A 20,243-nucleotide genomic window follows, 5' to 3' on the forward strand; every position below is an offset into this window, starting at 1 on the left:
TCATGATTCACTCAACATGAGAAAACATTTTTATTTTTTAGTTCACAATTCACTTAACACCATTTGCATTTACAAATGATTTCTTACGAATAATTGTAAGGCAGGCGGGTGTTTAAAACTGAAGAGTCAGCATTTTATATCATGTTAAAAAAGTGATGTCATAGAATAAAATATTTTATTTTATCATTACGCAGGGTAACCCATAATAGCAGAAATTTATCCACACTGGTTTGAGTTTTGTTTTGCTTCTAGTCCAACGGTTGTAATTGTTCAGTCTATGAAGTGTTTCCTGGGAGAGGTGATATGCTCAGTCCGTGTCATTTCCTTTCTTTGGCACATCCTGGTTTTGGTGTTCAAGGCCCTTTAGTCGTGAATCAAAATAAGGTCTGTAGATGTAGATGCCACCAGCGACCCCGAGCACTGTGGCTAAGAGCAGCTGTGCGAACGGCAGCCTTTGTCGAAACATTACTCTTGTTTGACAAGAAATCCAAGTCTACAGACCCCAAACCATCCTGAAAAAGATGACAAACAGGTGAATTAGGGGAACGGTTGAACAATTTCTGTGCTGTGTTGAAGTTTACATGCATAGCTTTTAAGACATTCTAACCTCACAGGCTGTTGAAGTTATCTGCTAATGCAATTTAAAAAAAAATCAAGGTCGATATCTGGTGGTATACACCAGTATAACCACACTACAGATTTTTTATTTTCAAAAATGATACCAAAATGAAAAAGTAGTGTGTACAAAACACATTCTCACAGTTTCCACATGTGAGACAGAAAGTTGGGTGCAGAAAATTAAATGCATTTGATAATCTCATCATCATCAGTGCGTGCAGACACACTGCCAAAACAAAAAGATATAAACAATAATATATATTAAAAAAAAAACAAAAAAACACATCAAGCTGGGATGCAATACGAACATATATCTAAAAATCTGTCATTCTAAAGAATTGGCATCTGCCAATCTTCCCAGGAGTGGATGGCTTGGTGAATTCAGTAGAGGGTTGTAATTTAGAAATTGTATTAAAATCCTAAATCTCACTTTTTTATAGGCCTAAATTAGAATGTTTAATGTTGACAGGAAGATTGGGAAAATACTAAATAAGTATGGTTTATTTAAATAGGGTTGTGAGGAAAAAAAATCCATCTTAATAAGACTCATACCAACTGTCAAGCACTGGAGGTGGAGGAAACCCAACTTTTATACACACATTTTACTTATTATTTTAAAATAATAGAGCATAAATAAATATACAAAATGCAAGACTCGGAACGGTGTAAAGCTTATTTGAAGTATAAAACCTAAAGATAAAGGAGCATTAATTCTTATAAAAGATAATTCACCAGTATTCAACAAACTCCAACAGCAGCACCGAAATGGCATCTTATTTTGAAAAGTCCCGACCGGATAATGCGTGTGTGACACCACCTTGACAATATGCTAACCTTTTCATTGAACAATGATCAAGCATGACATTTTTAACTAATGCAGAGATAATTATCTGCGACCTTCATCACTCACCAGTGAAGCACTTTATGTAAAGTGTCTGTAGTCACCAGACAGAAAAGGGAAACAGTCAAATAAAAGAGAGGAAAGGCGTTAAAAGAGAAAAAAGAAACGGGACACTTATGTACGGACGGATAGCATTCTTCTTCGTCTGTTCTGACAAGTCTAGAAGACGCACAGCGCCACCGAGCGAATGACAGGAATTAAAACGTGGGTCATAAGAGCAATGACAGAATGCATGTTATTTAATAAAAAACGAATTTTTAAATAAAATTAGCCACAGTAAGTTTTACTAAGATAGAAAACATCTATTAAAAGTTGCATGGTAAAGGTAGCTTTTTCTTTCTTTCTTTCTCTCTTTTGTTCTTTTTTATAGCAAAAATAAGATTTCGTTTGACATGATTGTTTATATTTGGAGTACTTGTTTTAATTAATAATTACAGATTTTTGTTTGGTTCTAGATTTGGTTCTACGTCATAATTTAATAGGTTAAAATGACCAAAAATTATATTCTGTAATTTCAAGATATATTTATTGTAGATGTATACTAATTGTACTATTTTACTTGAAGGACAAATAGAAACAAAACAATAGTAAGCCAATTTACTTACAATGAAAAAAACTAAGCAGACTGGAAAAACAAGAACTTTTACTTTGAAGTTGCGACACAACCAAAACACCGGAAATAAGCGTGAGTGCGGAAGTGTTGATGACCCTGTGCAATGTCTCCAAACTAGGAAGTTAAAGCAGATTAAAATGGTTTTTGTAGAAGTCAAATAAGCAGGGAATTTTACGGAGTCAACAGCTGCAACCTCGGGTTGTATTAGTTTATTTAAACTTTGCAGTACGGAACTTTCCCTGTGTTAGATTCTTCGGGCTCTCGGCCGAGTCGTGCTCTGACAGGTGAGCCATGCCCCCCAGCAGCACGTAAGGATGGAGAACCTGCGCTCTCGGCTGAAGCTGGGGAGCAAAGCAAAGGATGTGAAGCTGAGGAAACGGAGGTCCCTGCTTTACTCCAAGGAGGATGGGAGACTTTTAAACCACGGTGCTGTGACTTATTCACCTCCATCTGCCATTGTTCGCTGCTGCTGCTGTTGAGTGCAGTCAGGAAATTCCTGTTCCCACTCAAATGCAGTGATTTATCTCCACAGGTCTACTGAAGGTGGTTGTCTTCACTGTGGTGTTCAGGCTGGTTAACTGTGTCCTGGTTCAGACCAGCTTTGTCCCTGATGAGTACTGGCAGTCCTTGGAGGTGGCCCATCGGATGGTCTTTAAATATCCTTGGTCAATGTCTATAATTATTTAAATAAACATTTTAATAGCATGAATCAGCAGTTCAGAAGACAGGTTTTCAAGTAGGCCCGTCACGATAACAAATTTAGCTGGATGATAAATGATATTGTTGATTTGAGACCATTTTGAAGTGAAATTGGTAATGACATAACACATTCTCAAAGGTCAATAAACTTTAAAATATAATCACACGTTGTAGCATACAGATGTTTTGCACGAATAGCAGCAGTGGTGTTACTTTTGTTTTTGCATGGGAGAGATAAAAATCAGCATCTTGTTCTCTGGTTTTATTGTGAGATATTTTCTTTTATAATTAAACATATGGGTATCTGACCTGGGAGTGGAAAGCAGGAATCAGAGGATTCACATTTCCATTGTTCTTTGCATTCCTGTACAAAATACTACACCTTCTGAACTACGACACAGTCCATCTCCTGGTGAGTTGCTCTATTTTATTCTCGGAACAACACTTTTTTTTTGACTACATGAATCATGGAGTTCATGTGGGTTTGTTGTGGTTTCAGATTTGGCTGCCTCGAGTAGCTCAAGCTCTCCTGGCTGCGTTCGCTGATGTGAAATTCTACCTGCTCATCCGAACATTGGAAACTGAGGACGTCTCAAGATGGACGGTAGGAAAACCTCGTCGTTGTCATGTTCCTCTCTCCAGGACACATTCCTTTCCGAATACAACAAACATCTGGAACCCGGCAAATGAATTAAAGCGAGAACAGCTTGTTCACTTATAGGTTCTTCTTGGATCACTCTGCAGTTTCACAAGGATCATACAGAGTCTTGAAAAGTCTGGGGTTTGCTTGTAATAATTTACAGATTTGTTTAAGTGTGGGAAACGGCAAACTGTGGAAAAAGTTCAGAATTCCAGGCTTTCTTCACTTCATGAAGGACAAAATCTAATCATGAATAATAAATGCAGGTATTTTGACACTAATTTATGTTTAGATGACAAGTTCTATCTATGATTTGCCAAATCATATTTGTTCACAAATCAATAAAGCACTATTTCACAATGGTTTTTTTCACTCTTGAAATGTTAAATTCAGGTTCAATGTGGGTCTTAAACAAAGTCTGGTTAAAAAGACACTGAAGTTTACAAACTGTGTTTTGAATATTGTGCACCCGGTCCTGATCTGGTAAGTCCAAAGGTTCTAGTTTGTGAAATAGAGCTGATCTAAGCTCATCCAGATGCCATAAAAGCAATGGAAAATCTTAGGACGTTTTCAGTAATTTGTTGTTGATCCATTGAATCCACAGTAAATAATCTTAATTCAAGTACAACAACGTTATAACAAGTGGGGGAACAAACATTTAGATTGAATCTGGAGAAATGTGGAGTTTTGAAATGAACCTGTTCTGGTTTCAAGTTCTTTTGCCACCTGTGCTCCTGGTTCTCCTGGTTCTGCTGCACCAGGACTCTGACGAACACCGCTGAGACCACCCTCACCTGTTTGGCTCTGTTTTACTTCCCTCTGCCGGGGTCCAAAACTTACAGCAGGTGAATGCGAGTTAGCACATTTAAGTTCACATTTTGCATGCTTTTGTTCTTCGTTTTAGGTCTCTACTGGTGCTAAAAACAGTCAAATGCTTAAAAAAAAAACAAAAAAACACCAAGCTGTATTTTTTGGGAATAAATTAATGTGTTTTTGTGTCTGGAAAATGAGCCGTTATAAAAGTTAAGTCACATTCAACTGGCGTTGTGCTGTTACCTAGCAACCCCAGCCTGCCCAGGGGCGTTACCTAGCAACCCCTATGGAACTAGAACAAGTTTAGTCTGCTGGTTTTACCGCTGTGTGGATACTTACATCCAGAGAAGACGTCTGTGTAATGTTAAAAAATGGCTGTATATTTGCGCATCTGTTTGCAGCCATTTTGACGTAAACGTTGAGTTTTGGGGGCGTGGCCAGCAGAGGAAGAAGAAGCCCTAAAACGTCTCATTCTGAAAGGAGCTAAAGGAAGTCAGAACTGAAATCTCAATAACTAAGAATAATTTTGTGCACAAAATGTTATGAAAATGTTTTCTATAGCTCATAGACCTATCCTCATCCATTCAAGGAAGCACGATAGGTCACCTTAAAGTGACTTTATTCCTCACTGGTTTTGTTATTTTCCAGTAAAAAGTACTTGTCTCTGGTGGCCTTGGCTGTGCTTGTGCGCCCGACGGCCCTGATTGTCTGGTTTCCTCTGCTGATGTGCCATTTCTGGCAGGAAGAGAACAAACTGAGACTCATCACTCGTCGCTACATTCCTATAGGGTGTGTGCTCTCAGCCTCATGAACGCGTAGCTGGGTCTCGCCTCCTTTCCTCACTGCTTCATGTTCTCTCATTTCCAGGATTTTGGCGGTTCTGATTTCAGCACTGATCGACTGTCTGTTCTACGAAAAGGTAAAACAGAGCCAGTAGCTTATATGTCTAAGGTCAGATGGTAACAGCTGGTCTCTGTTCCAGTGGACTTTGGTGCAGCTCAACTTCATAAAGTTCAACATCCTGCACGGTGTGGCAGATTTCTACGGCTCCCACCCCTGGCACTGGTACTTCAGCCAGGGCTTCGCCGTCGTCATCGGCCCCCATCTTCCTTTCTTTCTACATGGATGCAGCCTCGCCTTCAGGAAATACAGAATCCTGCTGGCCACAGTTCTGTGGACTATTGTTGTTTACAGGTAATCTGAACTGACAAGTAGAAAATCATGATTGTGAGGTTTGCAGAATTAATTCATTAGTATTTTCTCTCCTCAGTTTCCTTCCTCACAAGGAGTTCAGGTTCATCTACCCTGTACTGCCGTTCTGCATGATCTTCTGTGGTTGGTTCCCACTTTTAATTAAACCCAGAGTGTTGGTATATATTCATAACAGAGGTGTGTTTTATCACAGGAATATCTTTGGCTCATCTCAAAGCGTGGCGGCGACCAGCTGCAGCCCTCCTCCTGGTGTCCAACCTGGTTCTGGTTCTGTATACGGGTCTGATACACCAGCGAGGCACTCTGGATGTCATGAGCCACCTTCAGAGGCTTTGTGAGGTCAGCAGCGACTCCGCCCGCCCACAGTCCGATGTCTTCTTCCTCATGCCCTGTCACTCAACGCCCTTCTACAGGTACACACACACCAAAACACCTCCAGCCCATCAGAGCTTTATAAGATAGACTGTTGTCTGAACTGCAGCAGAAGTTAAATAAGAACATACAACCTCCAAGAACATGGAGGGTGTAATGTTGTTGCACTAAAAATTGTGAGAAATATATAAATATATATATATATATATATATATATATATATATATATATATATATATATATTAACTCAAATTGAATTAAGGTGGAAGTTTCTGAAGTTTAACAATATAATTTTTCCCCATAACCATAATTAACTAGATTGAATGTTTTTTAAAATGCACATACAGCTCTGGAGAAAACTAATGACCACTTAAAATGATCAGTTGCTCTGATTTTGCTCTCTATAGGTAAATGTTTGGGTCAAATGAACATTGTTCTGTTATTCTATGAACTACTGACAACATGTCTCTGAAATTCCAAGCAAATATTTTGTATTTATTTGCAGAAAATGAGAAATGGTCAAAATCACAAAAAAGATGCAGTGCTTTCAGACCTCAAATAATGCAAAGAAAACAAGTTCATATTAATTCATCAACAACAATACTAATGTTTTAACTCAGGAAGAGTTCAGAAGGCAATAATTGATGGGGAAACCAGGTTTTCAAAGGGGTTCAGTGGAGTGGACTCTTAATTTTTTTCCAAACTGTATATTCATAAGTTTTTGTACTTTGCACCAAATGTGTCAAACTTTCTTGCAAATTTGGTGACATCTTATCTGGCTGTTAAAAATTTCTATGAACTCTACTGCTTTTAATCTTTTTATCCTCGCACTTGAAGCTACAAATCAGACATAAAAAAAAAGGCTCCAAAGATGAACGATGGTATAATATATAGTAAATACTTTAGCAGGAAATACTTCTTAAATTAGATTTTTTTTAGCAGATAGCATTTATTTAATGAAATCCCAGAAAACAGCAACAAGTGTTTGGGGATAAAATGGTTATTTTTCTTTTAGACCTAACAAAAGCATAAAAAAGACATGAGAAAAGCTCCATAAGTTGTGACGAACCACTTGCTGCTTAGAAGACTCAGCTGGTTAAAACCTCTGTTATTTACACATGGCAGCTGACAGTCGTCTGTCTCCTCGTAGCCACGTCCACTGTCCTCTGAAGATGAGGATCCTGGAGTGTCCTCCAGACCTCGGAGAGGACGGCTATGCTGAAGAAGCTGCACAGTTTTACAGCAATCCTCTCCTCTGGCTCCGGAATGCCTTTCCATACAAATCCTCTCTGCCAACACATCTGGTTTTGTTTGACGTTTTGGAAAAGGTAAGGCACTAGCAAAGACTCTCTGTGCAAACGTCTGATGTTTAGATTAAACAGGTTTTGTTTTCTAACTGTAGGAAATTTCCACATTCCTGCAAGTGAATAACTTCACGAGGACAGCAGAGATATTTCACACTCACGTTCCCGAGGGAAGAGTTGGAGGAAGCATCTTTATTTATGAAAGGCACTGAAAGAACCCCCAGCAGAAACACCAAGGAAAATGTAACAATTTTCTACTGCAATAAATATTTTAAACTCCAATGTTTCCGTTTTAAAATCTCATTTCCAACCACAGTGAATTAGTTGTTGTTTTCCAGTCTTATCACAGAGAAGCATTTAAAGCTGAAATAAAACAAGCGGGTCCAGTTAAAACGAGGCTGAGGTGGAATGTTAGAAAACAACGTCTGAACTCTGAAAGCTGATCTTAACCAAAACACTAACTGTCTACAAACTAAACACCTCTAGGATTGAGTTTGACCTGGTATATGATTATAAGTTATGTAAAATTTTCCTTTTACATGGTACTTTGTTTCATTTTTTGTGAAGTATGTATGTTAATTTAGCAGGATTCATAAGGAAAGTGAAACCTTTATATTGTTAAACACAGAACAATATTCAGCAGCTCGACAAGGATTGTGCAAACTTACAAAAAAAAAAATACAAATAGAGAATGTGCGTCAAAAATAAAACTCACAATTTAAGGGAAACCCTTATGAATTATTTTCAGTATTTGGGGTCAAAGGGCATTGGGCCCAGTTCGATTTTAACGTCAGCCATGTGCCTGTCTGCATTTCTTCCTGATCGGCTCCACCTGCGACCGCAGTGAGGACGAGATTTGCCCCTCGGTTGCTTCCTCTGCTGGTGCTTCGCCCTCCACTCTTCCTTTGGGTCTTCAGGTCTCTGAAACGGCCCCCTGTGGAGTAGAAACAAAAAACAAATATCACCATGAGACACAGTTAAGAGTTTTATAAATTATGCTGCATAGGGGATGCAGAAATTCAGTGGAAAGTAAAACAGGTAAAGTACTCGTGTATATATATTTTGTCAAAATTACCACAAACTTGTTTTGTAGGAATTTTATATGACAAGGCCACACAAAGTACCGTAGTTCAAAATTATGAGGTGAAAGGAAATTTCTCATAAATTCAAATCTGAAGAGTGGTGTGCATTTGTATTCAGATCCCGCTCCTCTCTTAACACTCAATAAAATCACCTTCAGCTGCCATCTAAATAAAAATGTACTTAATCTCAGCATAAATGCAGATGTTCTATGAAGGTCTCAGAGTTCTGCTAGAGAACAAACAGCAAAATTAAGACAAAATATCAAAAACATGGCCCTCCATCTAAACCAGACGAGACCAAAGTGAAAACTTCAATTCAAGAACGACCCGAACGTGGCCGTGCTTCATCAAGATAGGAAATGGCTACAAAGTAAACACAAAGTTTTCATAGGAACTATCTCATCTGTTCAGTGACTTTTTACTCAACTTCTCATGAACACAGCTAATTCATCTAAAACCTGATCATTTGTTTATTTTTCTGTTTATTACTAGTTTTATTCAATTATTTAACTTGCCTTTGAGTTTCTTTTTTTATTAATTTTGTTCTTTCTTTTGTGCACAATGTCAATAAAATTACTCCTTATTCTTATTCAGCTAAGCAAAGTCAATGGCTTCAACTAACTCACTCACTCTCTGGTTACCTAGCAACAACCTGTTGAGTAACTCACATTGCAGCAGTTTAAATTTTTTCCACCGTGTCTCATAGCTGCTTAGAAAATTTAAAAAATCAACTGCGAGGAGTGAAAACTGGATCAAACAGGAAAGATCACCTCACCAGTTTGGCAGTATTTTAGGTATTTAAAACAAAAATAATTTATCGATTATTATTAATACAAACTGATATGAAACTCTTATACCATCACACATTTTTCGGCCACATCCTCCTGCCCTAATTAGATGGAGGCAGAAGACAGAACTGTCTTGTGCTGCATCGTGTTTAATGTTTTCTTCCCTGGAATCAGATTTTATTCCTTACATTATTTTAAGTTAGAGTCTCTCAATGCAGGAATTCCTCAGAGGTTGCATGCCTGTAAAACAAACCGGTCTTAGCTTTGTGCACAGCAACATTTGGGAGGATATTTCAGTCTGCAGGGAACCTACCGCGGACCGTAGCTCCTGGCGTAGCCTTCTCCGAAGAAGTGCCTGTAGATGTAGTCGTCGAGGTCTCCGAACACGTCGCCGTCCAGGCTGTGGTATTCATGCATGTCGCTCAGGTAGCTCTCCACTCTGCCTACGAAGTCTGTGAAGAGCATGCGGTCGTGGATGAAGAGTCCGTTGTGAAAGAAGCCGTTGATGAATGTCCTGAGTTCGTTCCAGTGGTAGAAGTGGTCGACCTCCTGCTGCAGGTAGCTCTGCAGCAGGAGGTCGAACTCTTCGGCTCTGATTGGCTCTGTGGCTTTGTTGAAGAGGTTCATGGACTCCAGGTAGGCGCAGTCGAAGACGCCGGTGCATCCCTTCATGCTGCTCTTGTGGCTACTCTCATCCTCGTCCTGGAGGACCTTCCCGGCTGATTTCCGTGTGTTGTGGTGGTTCTGGAAGGAGTCGGGTGTGCGTCTGGGTTTCTGCGCTCTGTGCTGCCAGCACTCCTCTGTGTTTGCTCTGTCACATTTCTTGCTGTAAAATCCCTGGGCTTTGTTGATGAACGTCGAGGCTGAATCTTTAAAGTGTCTGAAAGTTGATTTGACGGAGTCAGAGAACTTCCTCAGGTTTTCCTTCACGGCCTCCTTGGCTTTCTTAATCTGCTCCTTATGGTGGTGGACGAACTCCTTGGTGGAGTTTTTCACAGCATCGAACGTCTCCTTCATTTTCCTGGCCACTCCTTGTTTAGCTCTCCTCACTGTGGATTCTCGGTCTCCTTTGACCTTTTCCTCCTTGGTTTCCACGTACAGCCTTTCCCACAGGTCGGAGCGCTGCTGCTCGTAGCTCAGCCTCTTCTCCAGATCCAGCAGACGTTTCTCCAAATCTCCTGCTTCTGAACCACTCTGCCTGTCAGAATCAGAGACGTGACTCCTCAGAGCGGTCAGCTCGCTCCTCAGTTCCTCCGTGACCTTCCTCTCTCTCTCCAGCTTCTTCCTCAGCATGTGAGCTTCAGCCGTCATGTCTTCCCTCTGAAGGTGGAAGTTTCTGATGGTCTGCTGCTCCTCCTCCAGCTGCTCTTTCAGCCTCTGGTTTTCAGACAGCAGAGAATCGGCTCCTGCTCCCCTCGCCTCCAGATCTCTGATTTGGGAGCGCAGGTTTCTCAACTCGTCCTGCAGGACGGACAGAGACTTTTCCTCGCGTGCCATGGAGCTTCTCAGCTGGATGTTTTCATCTGAGAGACTCTGCTGCAGAGACACGATTTCAATCCTCTCCTCCTCGGTCTGTTTCAGCATCTGCTCCAGGTTATCTCTCTGAGCCTTGATGAGAAAAGACACATATTTACAGCTTGTCTAATACTTAACATCTAACTTTTTTTTTTTTTTTTACATATTTGTGAAACTGTCTTTATGTTCTGACAAGAGATAATCTGTGGGAAAAAAACTGCTTTCTCTGACTTTTCCTAGTGCTAACTAAGAACAACCAATCAGAGACAGGAGGCGGGTCTTAGAGCTATCAATCACTCTGCTCTCTGCTGTGCTACAGCTAGCACAGCCTGTCATGAATGCTCAGGCTAGTTAGCATAGCTTCCAATGACAGAGGACAAACTGTTTTCCTGTAACAAAGAGTTGTTTCTCCATCATTAGCACATTTAGCAATCAACACATGAGGATGATTGACAACGATCAGACACGCCTCCCAGCTCTGATTGACTGGTTTTGGTTGGAAACGGTGGAGGAGATCGATTTTTTCACAGATTATCTGTCTCATATTATACTGTTGCAACATGGTGACATTTTTAACAAATATGTCTAAAAAACATTTTTTTAATAAAAGTTAATTTCACCTTTAAAGTTCGGGTTTCATGTCTGAACAGGGACAACTGGATTTACCTGGATGTGAACTTGTTTTGCTTTGAGCTCCTGGTTTTCTTCCTTTGCTTTTTTAATCACTCCTGAGAGCAAATTAATAACCTGCTGCTCATCGAGGTCATCTGGCCCAAAGTCGCTCCTCTGGGTGAAATAAAAGGTTTTTTTCAGTTCATACAATCAAAGCAGTATATTTAAATTATCCTGTTTTTAATTTTGACTTTATGCTTCCCACTGCTTACAGGACCTCTATCAACAATAAATTTGTGTCAAATCTGAAAAAAGTAATTCCAGTGTGAAGGCGACAGCACCACAGTGCTCCAAGTTGTCTCCATGATGTTTTTAAAGGGAATTTCTTATTCAAAATTCATATTTTGCACGTTTTCTTACTTCCATTTGGGTTTCAACTGCTTCTAAAATAGCCCACGCGCTGTTTTTTGGTAATAAGTTTAAATTTTTTTGGTGTCTGGAAAACAAGGTGTTTCAAAAACCTCCCAAATATTAAGTCACAATTGGCAGACACTGCGCTGTTACCTAGCAACCCCAGCTGAGCCTCAGCCCCGTTACCTAGCAACTCAAATGGAACTTGATCATGTTTGGTTTTACTGCTGTACTACGACTTCTGGAAAAGACAAGTATGACGTTTGTATAATGTACAAATAAAAATTACTGAAAAAACCCAAAAAGTGACAAATCTAGCGACTTTTTTTCTGTTTATTGGAAGGTTTTAGTGAGATGGTTTTATACTGTGTGGTGAAAAGCTGCACCATTTTAAAGAATGGGAAAATTCAATTGCTCAGGGATTGTACCAAAGGTGGCCAGCACTGACATGGTTTTAGGCAAAAATAATAAAGAACTCAACAAATTTACAAGAAAATATCCAAATTTGTACAGAAACATAAAGCTAGAACCCTAAATTATGTACCCAGACATTTTATCAGCATAAAAAAGTTGACTTAAGACGTTAGTTACACTCTAAACTTCCTGGTCCCTCAGCGGTGAGGTGTGTATTAACTAACCTGCTTTGTTAAATGCTCATCTCTGATACGTTGCTCAAGTAGACCCCTCACATCCGGGTGTTCAATCCCTCTGGTTTTCTCCACAGTTTTTTGCCTTTCCTGAATCTGGACCGTGCCTGGAGGAGAGATTGGTAAAACGGATCATTTTCACATCACAACAGAGGTCTGTAACTGCAGGTCTGCACATGTTGACGTATGAAATCTGGCGTTACCATACAAGTGTCCAAAGCCCATGCTGACGGCGATGATGAGGGCGAGCAGGATGCATCTGTTGAGGACGTTCCCGCCTCGGCTTTGCTCTCTGTCCTCGTTAGCAGCGTTTGGTCTCCCCTCCGCCCATTCAGGTTGCTGCTCTTCTTCACTGGACCACGACTCTGGCAGCACCTCCTCGTCCTCCTCTGGATCAGTCACGACGCTCGTGGTATTTTTCCTAACCCTTCGTCTTCGTATGACCGGAGTGGAGCTTCGTCCGACCTCGTCGTCGCTGCTGCTTGAGTTTGTCACCAGTGGTTGCTGCGCTGGGAAAGCTGCATTTCACATCAGATTATGACAAAGAAGAAAAGACACCAACGCACTATGACCCCAAGATTTGGGGTCATAAACTTCAGATTTAAAAAAATCTGAAGTTTTTTTTAAATCACACAGGCTTCAGAGAAATAAAAAACCTCTGGGAAGTTCACATTTAACCTGTTATTGCATAATATCAGCCATCAATATTTTCTAAAATACCCTAATTTTGTGGGATAATGTAAAGCCATTCCAGGCTTTTAAAAGGTAAAATTATCCATGTAGCATAAAGTCATGATGCGTTAGCAGAAAAACACCAAAGTGTAGTTACATGTAGTAGTTACATGTCAGTAAAAATTAGAAAAGGTTCAGAGTATCAATTAGGGGTAAGCATTTATTGTAATGTTTGTTATTGATTGTGACAATTTCTTGATTATAAAAATTTTTGATTTATTGGTCTCAATACATTTCAATTGAGGATGCTAAAAAAAACTTAAATCATTGGAAATTAAATTTTTTACTATTTTCTCCACTGTTTGTTCCACAGGAGCATCAATAAATATCAGTAAATTTTTAAATATGATAAAATGTAGTTATTGTGAGCAGCTGTTTGTGGCGCTATGAACGTTCACAGTCATATAGTTGAATATTAAATAGTTTTCCATCATCATTTTTGTCGTTATTATAATATCACAAAATATCAAGATAAATGAATGAATACTTCTGTAAGGGATTGCATGTTAGGTTTTAACTACCATGCTTGATGGGTGTATAAAACCCACAAATAAATATTTTGAATTTGTGATTCCAGTGGTTCAGATTATTTTTGGTGAATAAAAGAAAGAAACGTCAAAATCATAAATGTTTCTGTCTATCACTACACAACAAAGATGGAAGATCAATCAATCGTCTCTTCTAATATCAGCAGGAAAGTGAATAAAGATAAAAGATAATATGAGGAGATCACTTTAGGGAAAATATATAATCATAATAAAGTTTATTGGATTTTCTAGTGTGTCTGCAGGGTTAAAAATTATAATGATACAAAATGTCACACTCATGCCTAAAATGTGCTCATGCAATCAAACACTAAAACTACCAGCCCACATTTTTCAGGCTTTTGAAAGGCACCCAGTGTTAGTTTGGTATGCTGCTAAACAAGGTTAGCATCACGTTACATTCATTTTGATTTAAATCAAGAAACGAGCCACTACCAGGGAGGCGACTCCTCAGGCGGTGACTCAAGTTCACCAGAGTTTGTTGAAGTTTCCAGCGACTCAACAACAAACCTGCTCCAGAAGAGGAACATTTGGTATTTGAATCGTTGCTGTCGACTGTTGAGGAGGGATTTAAATTATTTTGCTGAAGAAAACAACGAGGTGTGCAGTGAGTCTTACCCGTTTCTGCAGCAGTGAAGGTGTAATGACTGCTGCAGGAGGTGCCGAGGTAATTCTCCTCAGTGCTGCCTGCCTCCTCCTGTTCCTCCTCCTCTGCATGCTCGTCCTCCTTCAGGTCCCTCAGAGTCACAATGTCAGAGTGATCGCTGGAGGAGAAGACTTGCTCTCTGACTGCAGAACCGTCTCTAGCCTGCAGACGGTCATAAAACTGTAATTCTGGATTATTCTGATATTTTCTGTGTATAAATTCAGCTCCTCTCACCTCAGGACAGCACAGTGTCTCATCTACAGCCTGTTCTCCCAGTGTGACATCTAGAGAATCAGCAGCTTTTTCTTCAACACATAGAGCTGGTAAAAATGTAAAAAGAAAAAAGTTCAGTATGATTAGAACAAGCCTTGGATAATAAAATCTGTGCACAGCAATTGTGCGAAGAAACTTTGTCCATTAAACAAAAATGTATTTAACTAAAATACAATGCTTAGATATAACTTCACAACTAACTAAACTTAAATACAAGATAAATGCAGATGTACATTTTATATACATAAAAAAAACACAAACAAAGCTAAAAAAGAAACTAATCTATTTTGTTTAAAAGTAAAAACGGGAGGCAAAAGTTAAGGTTACCTCAGACAAATCATTTTACGAGGTAAATTCTCATGATTTAATAGTTCAATTGAATGGTTCATAACATATTAAAAATTCATGTTTTCTCAACTACATTGGCAAATTCAGAATTCAAATTTAGCAAAGAAGATGCAAAATAAAATGTTTTCCTGTAATGTTTACGTTCTATATAAATTGGTAATTAGTAAAATACTCATTTTAAAGACAATCCACCAAGTAATCGTAAATAAAAAGGACACCACTGCTCTGATATCACCTGCTGATGTCTCACTACCACTCTGCAGGCCAGGGATTGACATGAAAACACAGCAAATTTACTGCCTCAACAGTTTCTCTCACTCTGCTAAAAGTGTTTCTGCTTTTTATTATTTATGACCTTTAAAATCAGCACTACAAGCAGGCCTATCTAAAGGACAGCATTTAGCCAGATATTTACAAGCAGATACAGAGGCCTGTGATTCCAGCAGCTGTGGTTCTTCCAAAGTGCGGCGCTCCACCAGCTCAGCTCCATATTCGCCCGCAGCCTCCGATCCCAGTGTCTCTATATCCGAGCCCTACAAAAGCACATCAGAAATACTGAAAAACTGAAAATGATGAAGGAATAGCATAGTTCATGCTTTATATGTACAGTTATAATAATGCCTCATCCATTCCTGGACCAATTTAAACTGTAAATATAGAAAAAAAAAAGAGACAAGAACCAGGAAATTTTAAACTCGATTATCCCCAACAGGTGGGGATAAACATTGAATTCTTTTATAAATCTTTAAAACTGTCTTTGTTGATCAGTATCCGTGTTTCCTTCAGACTGTGAGATAACAGTAGAGAGCAAGACTTTGAGCAGAAAATAGGAAGGCTAAGCAGAGGACAGCAAAGTTGCCCTGCTTTCTCTTTTTTAATATTTCTCTCCTGGAACATGACAACTTCTGAAATGTTAGGAATCTTTAGGAAATTTCATATTTAAACTAAGAATCTATACAAAGTAATACACAAGGGGTTTGTCCTTTTCTAAAGCTAACTAAGCTAATCGTGCTAATTTCAAATATAAGACACTAAAACCAGTTTAAAATATTAACTCCATAATTATGTTGACTTGTTTTAAAATATTAGTAAAACCCTGTTTTACAGTGAATGTTTTCAAACACACATACACACCCTGTGGTAGCACACAATTATTAATGAAAACTCATAGAAGGTAGATTAAAACAAAATATTTGTAATATATACTGTATGTGTGTGTGTGTGTGTGTGTATATGTGTTTTTCTTAAAGTGAGATCAGAGCAGTCTTAGTTACATCAGCCACAAGAATCTGATTTGTGCCTCTCTAATTGTGACTGAACAACCATATGATGCATGTTATTAAATACTATTTTTATAACAGCTTACCTCATTACTGATAATGGTCCAGCCACAGGAGGACTCAGTGTCACTTGATGTTTCTGACATGTTTGCCAGCAACAACCAAGGCTGTAACGAACAAATAAAGAGTAAGCTTTCCGTCAAGGATGCTACTCGGAACAGAAAACATTAATAAGCATTTTATTTTAGCCTCTAAATAAATTACAACCACACGGGTGAAACAGCGGCCTCATGCGGCCCTGCGATGTATTACATCTACAAGACTATGCGAAGCCACGCAGCCAGACAACAAAAACAACCATAAAAATCTCAGATATCCGCAGCTAACGCTGGAGCTAGTAACTACAGGACCCATTACTGCTGCCTCTTAACACCAAATAACAACATACAGCTGATTAATTTCGACTGGTTAAGTCGCTTAACGTATTTATTATTAGCGTCACCCCCCAAAACACAAACACAACATGCAATTACTACGATGTAGACAACGCCCATTGCTTTTTAAATGTGATTCATCCTCGCCAGATGCATGTAAAGAAAGAAAAACTGCTTGATTTACCTGTGTTTTGTGCGCAGCGACTACACAGCTGTTTGCAAGCTGCTCCACAGTTGCAATATTGCCAAAACCCGAGTTATCCCGTAACGGCTCGCTGCAGAGTCGACATTTTGGGGAAATGTAGTTTTTGAGTCGAATTACTGAAGCGGTACATAGTGGTTCTTGAAACCTACAGAACTACATTTCCCTTGAGGCCGCGCGGCTCAACGAGGACGCTGCAAGCGAATTTTGCTGCTGCGGAAAAAACATAAACAAGGAAGCGTGACGAAAAAGGCTGTTGACGTCGTTTAATATGAGCTCTAGACAGAAAAACAACACCTTTCCTGAGCTTCAGAGACCAAGTTATAATTATTCTACAGTTTAAGATACGCCCCAAAACACAAACAACTTAAACCACACGAATAGCTAGCTAATTAGGGTATTTTAGCACCTGAATGTGCTAAATTAGTACATTTTATATTTCTCTATGCCGAATAATTACAGGCATATAGATAGTTTTTCATTGAAATTACCCTAAAATAAAGACTCGTCAAGCTTACATCCAGTAGTGATCTGTCAAACTAAATGTAGGCCCACTGTGAAAATAGAAGCTGGGTAATGATGTATGGATTTTTCAAAGCCAAAACCAAGTAAAAAAGCTGATTCTTGATCACATCCCAACAAGAATTGAGCTGCATTTATAATCCTAATGATGAATAACTTCTCACAAAGCTGCAAAACCTAAACTTTACATAGCTGAGTATAGTCTTCTTCTAATCTATAGGTAACATCACTGGTTGATGAAAGACATCTGTAGTGGCGATTGATTGTCAAACCAAACATCCAATAAAAGTTCCATCAGCCACTATGAGGCACTGGGGTCAAGATTCTTCACGCAGGCAAAAGAAGTTTAATGTCCAAACTTGTTGACTGTCTTGGTTGCTTTTATTTTCCTTTTCAGCAAACAATTACAACGTTCAAACTTTCCTTTGTTCTCCTGTCTACTTCTCTTGCTCTGGTAAAATCCAGAGGCCCCAAACCCAAATGCCTGCTGGTCCTTTACCAGGCGCCTACATTTATAGAAAGTGGACTGACCCACCTTACTTCCTGTCTGACTCAGACAGAATAAATAAGAAAAAATAATAAAACAAAAGATAAATAGAATCAACAATTATTAACCTGCAAATTAACTCTGTAAATAATACAAAAAATAGAAATTAAAGAATAAACTAACAAAATTCAAATGGATAAAGAAATAAAGAATAAATAGCTCCAACAACATCATATTTGAAACAAGCAGCAATAGTTCAAGATCTTTATTTCAAGATATTTATTTATTTATTTATTTATTTATTTATTTATTTATTTATTTATTTATTTATTTATTTATTTATTTATTTATTTATTTATGTATTGGAATATTAAACTTGAAAACAACTTCGCTGCGGTAGTTTTAAAGGCACAAACTTGCACTAATGGAGCACTAATGAAGTAGCCCGCTTTGGTTTGTTTTGGAGCAATATGGGGGCATGGTGAACTCTTTATGACCTAAAAAAATAATGTTTAATATCTCACAAGGAAAAGCTGCACAAACGACAGTTTTAATGGCACACACCTGCACAAATGGAATAGTAATGAAGTAGCCCACTTTGGTTTGTTTTGGAGCAATAAGGAGGAATGGTGAACTCTGGTGAACTCTGGATGACCTAAAAAATATTTTTTAATATCTCAGAAACCAAAGCTGCATAAATACGGTGGCCCTGAGGTGCAAACCACTTCAACAAAATCAAAAACACAACAACATTAGGGTCACCATACACAAACGACTGTTTTAACGGCACAAACCTGCGCAAACGTAGCACAAACCACTCAGACTATTTGCTGGGTTTTTTGACATGGGTTAGAGAACCGGCTCATTTGGCTCAGATCAATAAAAAAAAGAGTCGAGTCTTTCTGCTCCAAAGGGGCTCTTCAGATTTTTTTATTGTTTTTTTTTTTATTTACATTAAAATTAAATCCAAGCTGAACATTTAAGTAAGATCTGTTGACTTATATTTGCAAATAAATAATCAAAGATAAAGAAAAATGTATTTTACAAAACTTTAAACTGATATTATTTAAAGATGGATAAAAACACACAGATATATGAACAGTGAAGAGTTTTAAATTAATGGCACACTTAAATAATTATTACATAAGCTAGTTATTGTCATTTGACACCCTTCACTCTCCATAAGAGTTGGGTCATACTGGAGCAGCAGTTTGGTGTTAAGCTCTGAAAATATAAAAACACATATATAGATCTCTCTCTCTCTCTCTCTCTCTCTCTCTCTCTCTCTCTCTCTCTCTCTCTCTATATATATATATATATATATATATATATATATATATATATACATATATATATATATATATATATATATCACTCAACTAGTGGGAAGGGGAATATATATACCTTCTAATTCAATGGGTTTTCTTTATTTTCATGACTATTTATAAGGCAATAAATCCCACTTATTAACCTGACAGGACACCTATGAAGTGAAAACCATTTCAGGTGACTACCTCTTGAAGCTCATCAAGAAAATGCAGAGTGTGTGCAAAGCAGTAATCACAGCAAAAGGTTGCTACTTTGAAGAAACTAGAATATAAGGGGTATTTTCAGTTGTTTTACACTTTTTTGTTTAGTGCATATTTCCACATGTGTTATTCATAGTTTTGATGCCTTCAGTGTGAATCTACAATGTCAATAGTCATGAAAATAAAGGAAACTCATTTAATTAAAAGGTGTGTCCAAACTTTTGGTCTGTACTGTATATATATATATATATATATATATATATATATATATATATATATATATATATATATATATATATATATATATAGAGAGAGAGAGAGAGAGAGAGAGAGAGAGAGAGAGAGAGAGAGAGAAAGAAAATATATTATAAATATATATATTTAGTTTCTCTAAATGTTTCTACAACTGTATTAGTTCTTAGATAAATGTACATTTTGAAATTCTGAAAACTTAAAAGAAATCTACAGTCCTACATTATAAAAAAATACATATAAAACTTTGCTATTTCTTTAAATTATTCTAAATATACATTAGGAATAGATTATGAATAAAACCTATAGTGCTATTAACATGAGTTTTATTAGAGGTTTAGATCTGCACTGTTTCTTTGCAGTTGGGCAGGTTTTACAGGTTTAGTTTTACCCTGTTTGGACTGGAAAATGTCAAATCTGACAACAGTGGCTAATGGCGCCATTTTTGTTATTAATGAGCGTGACGCGCATGCGCCATGCTGGATAGAAATATGACGCAGCTTCTAGGTGAGCGTTTTTAAAAAAAAAAAAAAAAAGCCAAAACATGGCTAGCACCTGACCGCACGGAGACACGGAACTAACGGTCTGATATTCATGAATTTTGGGACGACCTGGATTAAAAATGATATTTTCTGATCTCCCAAGAAGCGGAATCCGAGCGGACGCCCAGCCGTATGACTGAAACGTTTGTGGATGCGATTGAAATCGTGTCAGTGTTTATCGAGGCCTAGTTTGGGGCCTTGTACTTGACCTACGAGCAGGCCGC

At 38.3% G+C, this 20,243-nt stretch overlaps 3 protein-coding genes across 5 annotated transcripts; 1 reads left to right on the forward strand and 2 right to left on the reverse strand.

Annotated features, from left to right (window-relative positions):
* On the reverse strand, positions 1 to 511 carry pigbos1 (PIGB opposite strand 1). The gene has a single exon (XM_023332787.1). The coding sequence runs from the start codon at positions 464 to 466 to the stop codon at positions 308 to 310; it is 159 nt and encodes a 52-aa protein (XP_023188555.1). The 5' UTR covers positions 467 to 511; the 3' UTR covers positions 1 to 307.
* A 1,659-nt stretch (positions 512 to 2,170) lies between these two features.
* pigb (phosphatidylinositol glycan anchor biosynthesis class B) lies at positions 2,171 to 7,851 on the forward strand. Its single transcript, XM_023332226.1, has 12 exons — positions 2,171 to 2,558; positions 2,665 to 2,788; positions 3,126 to 3,243; positions 3,331 to 3,435; positions 4,186 to 4,316; positions 4,933 to 5,073; positions 5,152 to 5,203; positions 5,267 to 5,478; positions 5,555 to 5,619; positions 5,690 to 5,909; positions 7,019 to 7,196; positions 7,271 to 7,851. The coding sequence occupies exons 1-12, from the start codon at positions 2,447 to 2,449 to the stop codon at positions 7,382 to 7,384; spliced, it is 1,572 nt and encodes a 523-aa protein (XP_023187994.1). The 5' UTR covers positions 2,171 to 2,446; the 3' UTR covers positions 7,385 to 7,851.
* Positions 7,345 to 16,775, reverse strand: ccpg1 (cell cycle progression 1). Of its 3 annotated transcripts, XM_023332225.1 has the most exons (12): positions 16,670 to 16,775; positions 16,138 to 16,218; positions 15,187 to 15,304; positions 14,385 to 14,470; positions 14,123 to 14,312; positions 13,940 to 14,014; positions 12,431 to 12,745; positions 12,219 to 12,334; positions 11,224 to 11,343; positions 9,356 to 10,650; positions 9,231 to 9,282; positions 8,017 to 8,106 (listed from the first exon to the last, which is right to left on the reverse strand). In XM_023332225.1, exons 2-11 carry the CDS (start codon positions 16,195 to 16,197, stop codon positions 9,252 to 9,254), a joined length of 2,406 nt encoding a protein of 801 aa, XP_023187993.1. In that variant the 5' UTR covers positions 16,198 to 16,218; positions 16,670 to 16,775; the 3' UTR covers positions 8,017 to 8,106; positions 9,231 to 9,251. The 3 variants fall into 3 exon arrangements, with proteins under 3 accessions (XP_023187992.1, XP_005807764.1, XP_023187993.1); XM_023332224.1 differs by lacking the exon at positions 9,231 to 9,282 and having other exon boundaries at positions 7,345 to 8,106; XM_005807707.2 differs by lacking the exons at positions 9,231 to 9,282; positions 13,940 to 14,014 and having other exon boundaries at positions 7,345 to 8,106.
* Positions 16,776 to 20,243: the final 3,468 nt, after the last annotated feature.

Source organism: Xiphophorus maculatus, chromosome 4 (assembly GCF_002775205.1).
Source record: "Xiphophorus maculatus strain JP 163 A chromosome 4, X_maculatus-5.0-male, whole genome shotgun sequence".
NCBI classification, from domain to species: domain Eukaryota; kingdom Metazoa; phylum Chordata; class Actinopteri; order Cyprinodontiformes; family Poeciliidae; genus Xiphophorus; species Xiphophorus maculatus.

Excerpts from the sequence above, each read along its gene's own strand:
- pigbos1 (XM_023332787.1), bottom strand. The coding sequence starts at position 466 with ATGTTTCGACAAAGGCTGCCGTTCGCACAGCTGCTCTTAGCCACAGTG.
- pigb (XM_023332226.1), top strand. The coding sequence starts at position 2,447 with ATGGAGAACCTGCGCTCTCGGCTGAAGCTGGGGAGCAAAGCAAAGGAT. Across the intron at positions 5,910-7,018 it reads CACTCAACGCCCTTCTACAG|CCACGTCCACTGTCCTCTGA; the intron begins GTACACACACAC and ends GTCTCCTCGTAG. Across the intron at positions 7,197-7,270 it reads TGTTTGACGTTTTGGAAAAG|GAAATTTCCACATTCCTGCA; the intron begins GTAAGGCACTAG and ends TTCTAACTGTAG.
- ccpg1 (XM_023332224.1), bottom strand. The coding sequence starts at position 16,197 with ATGTCAGAAACATCAAGTGACACTGAGTCCTCCTGTGGCTGGACCATT. Across the intron at positions 14,313-14,384 it reads AGACACTGTGCTGTCCTGAG|GCTAGAGACGGTTCTGCAGT; the intron begins GTGAGAGGAGCT and ends GACCGTCTGCAG. Across the intron at positions 8,107-9,355 it reads GCCAGGAGCTACGGTCCGCG|GGGGCCGTTTCAGAGACCTG; the intron begins GTAGGTTCCCTG and ends TCTACTCCACAG.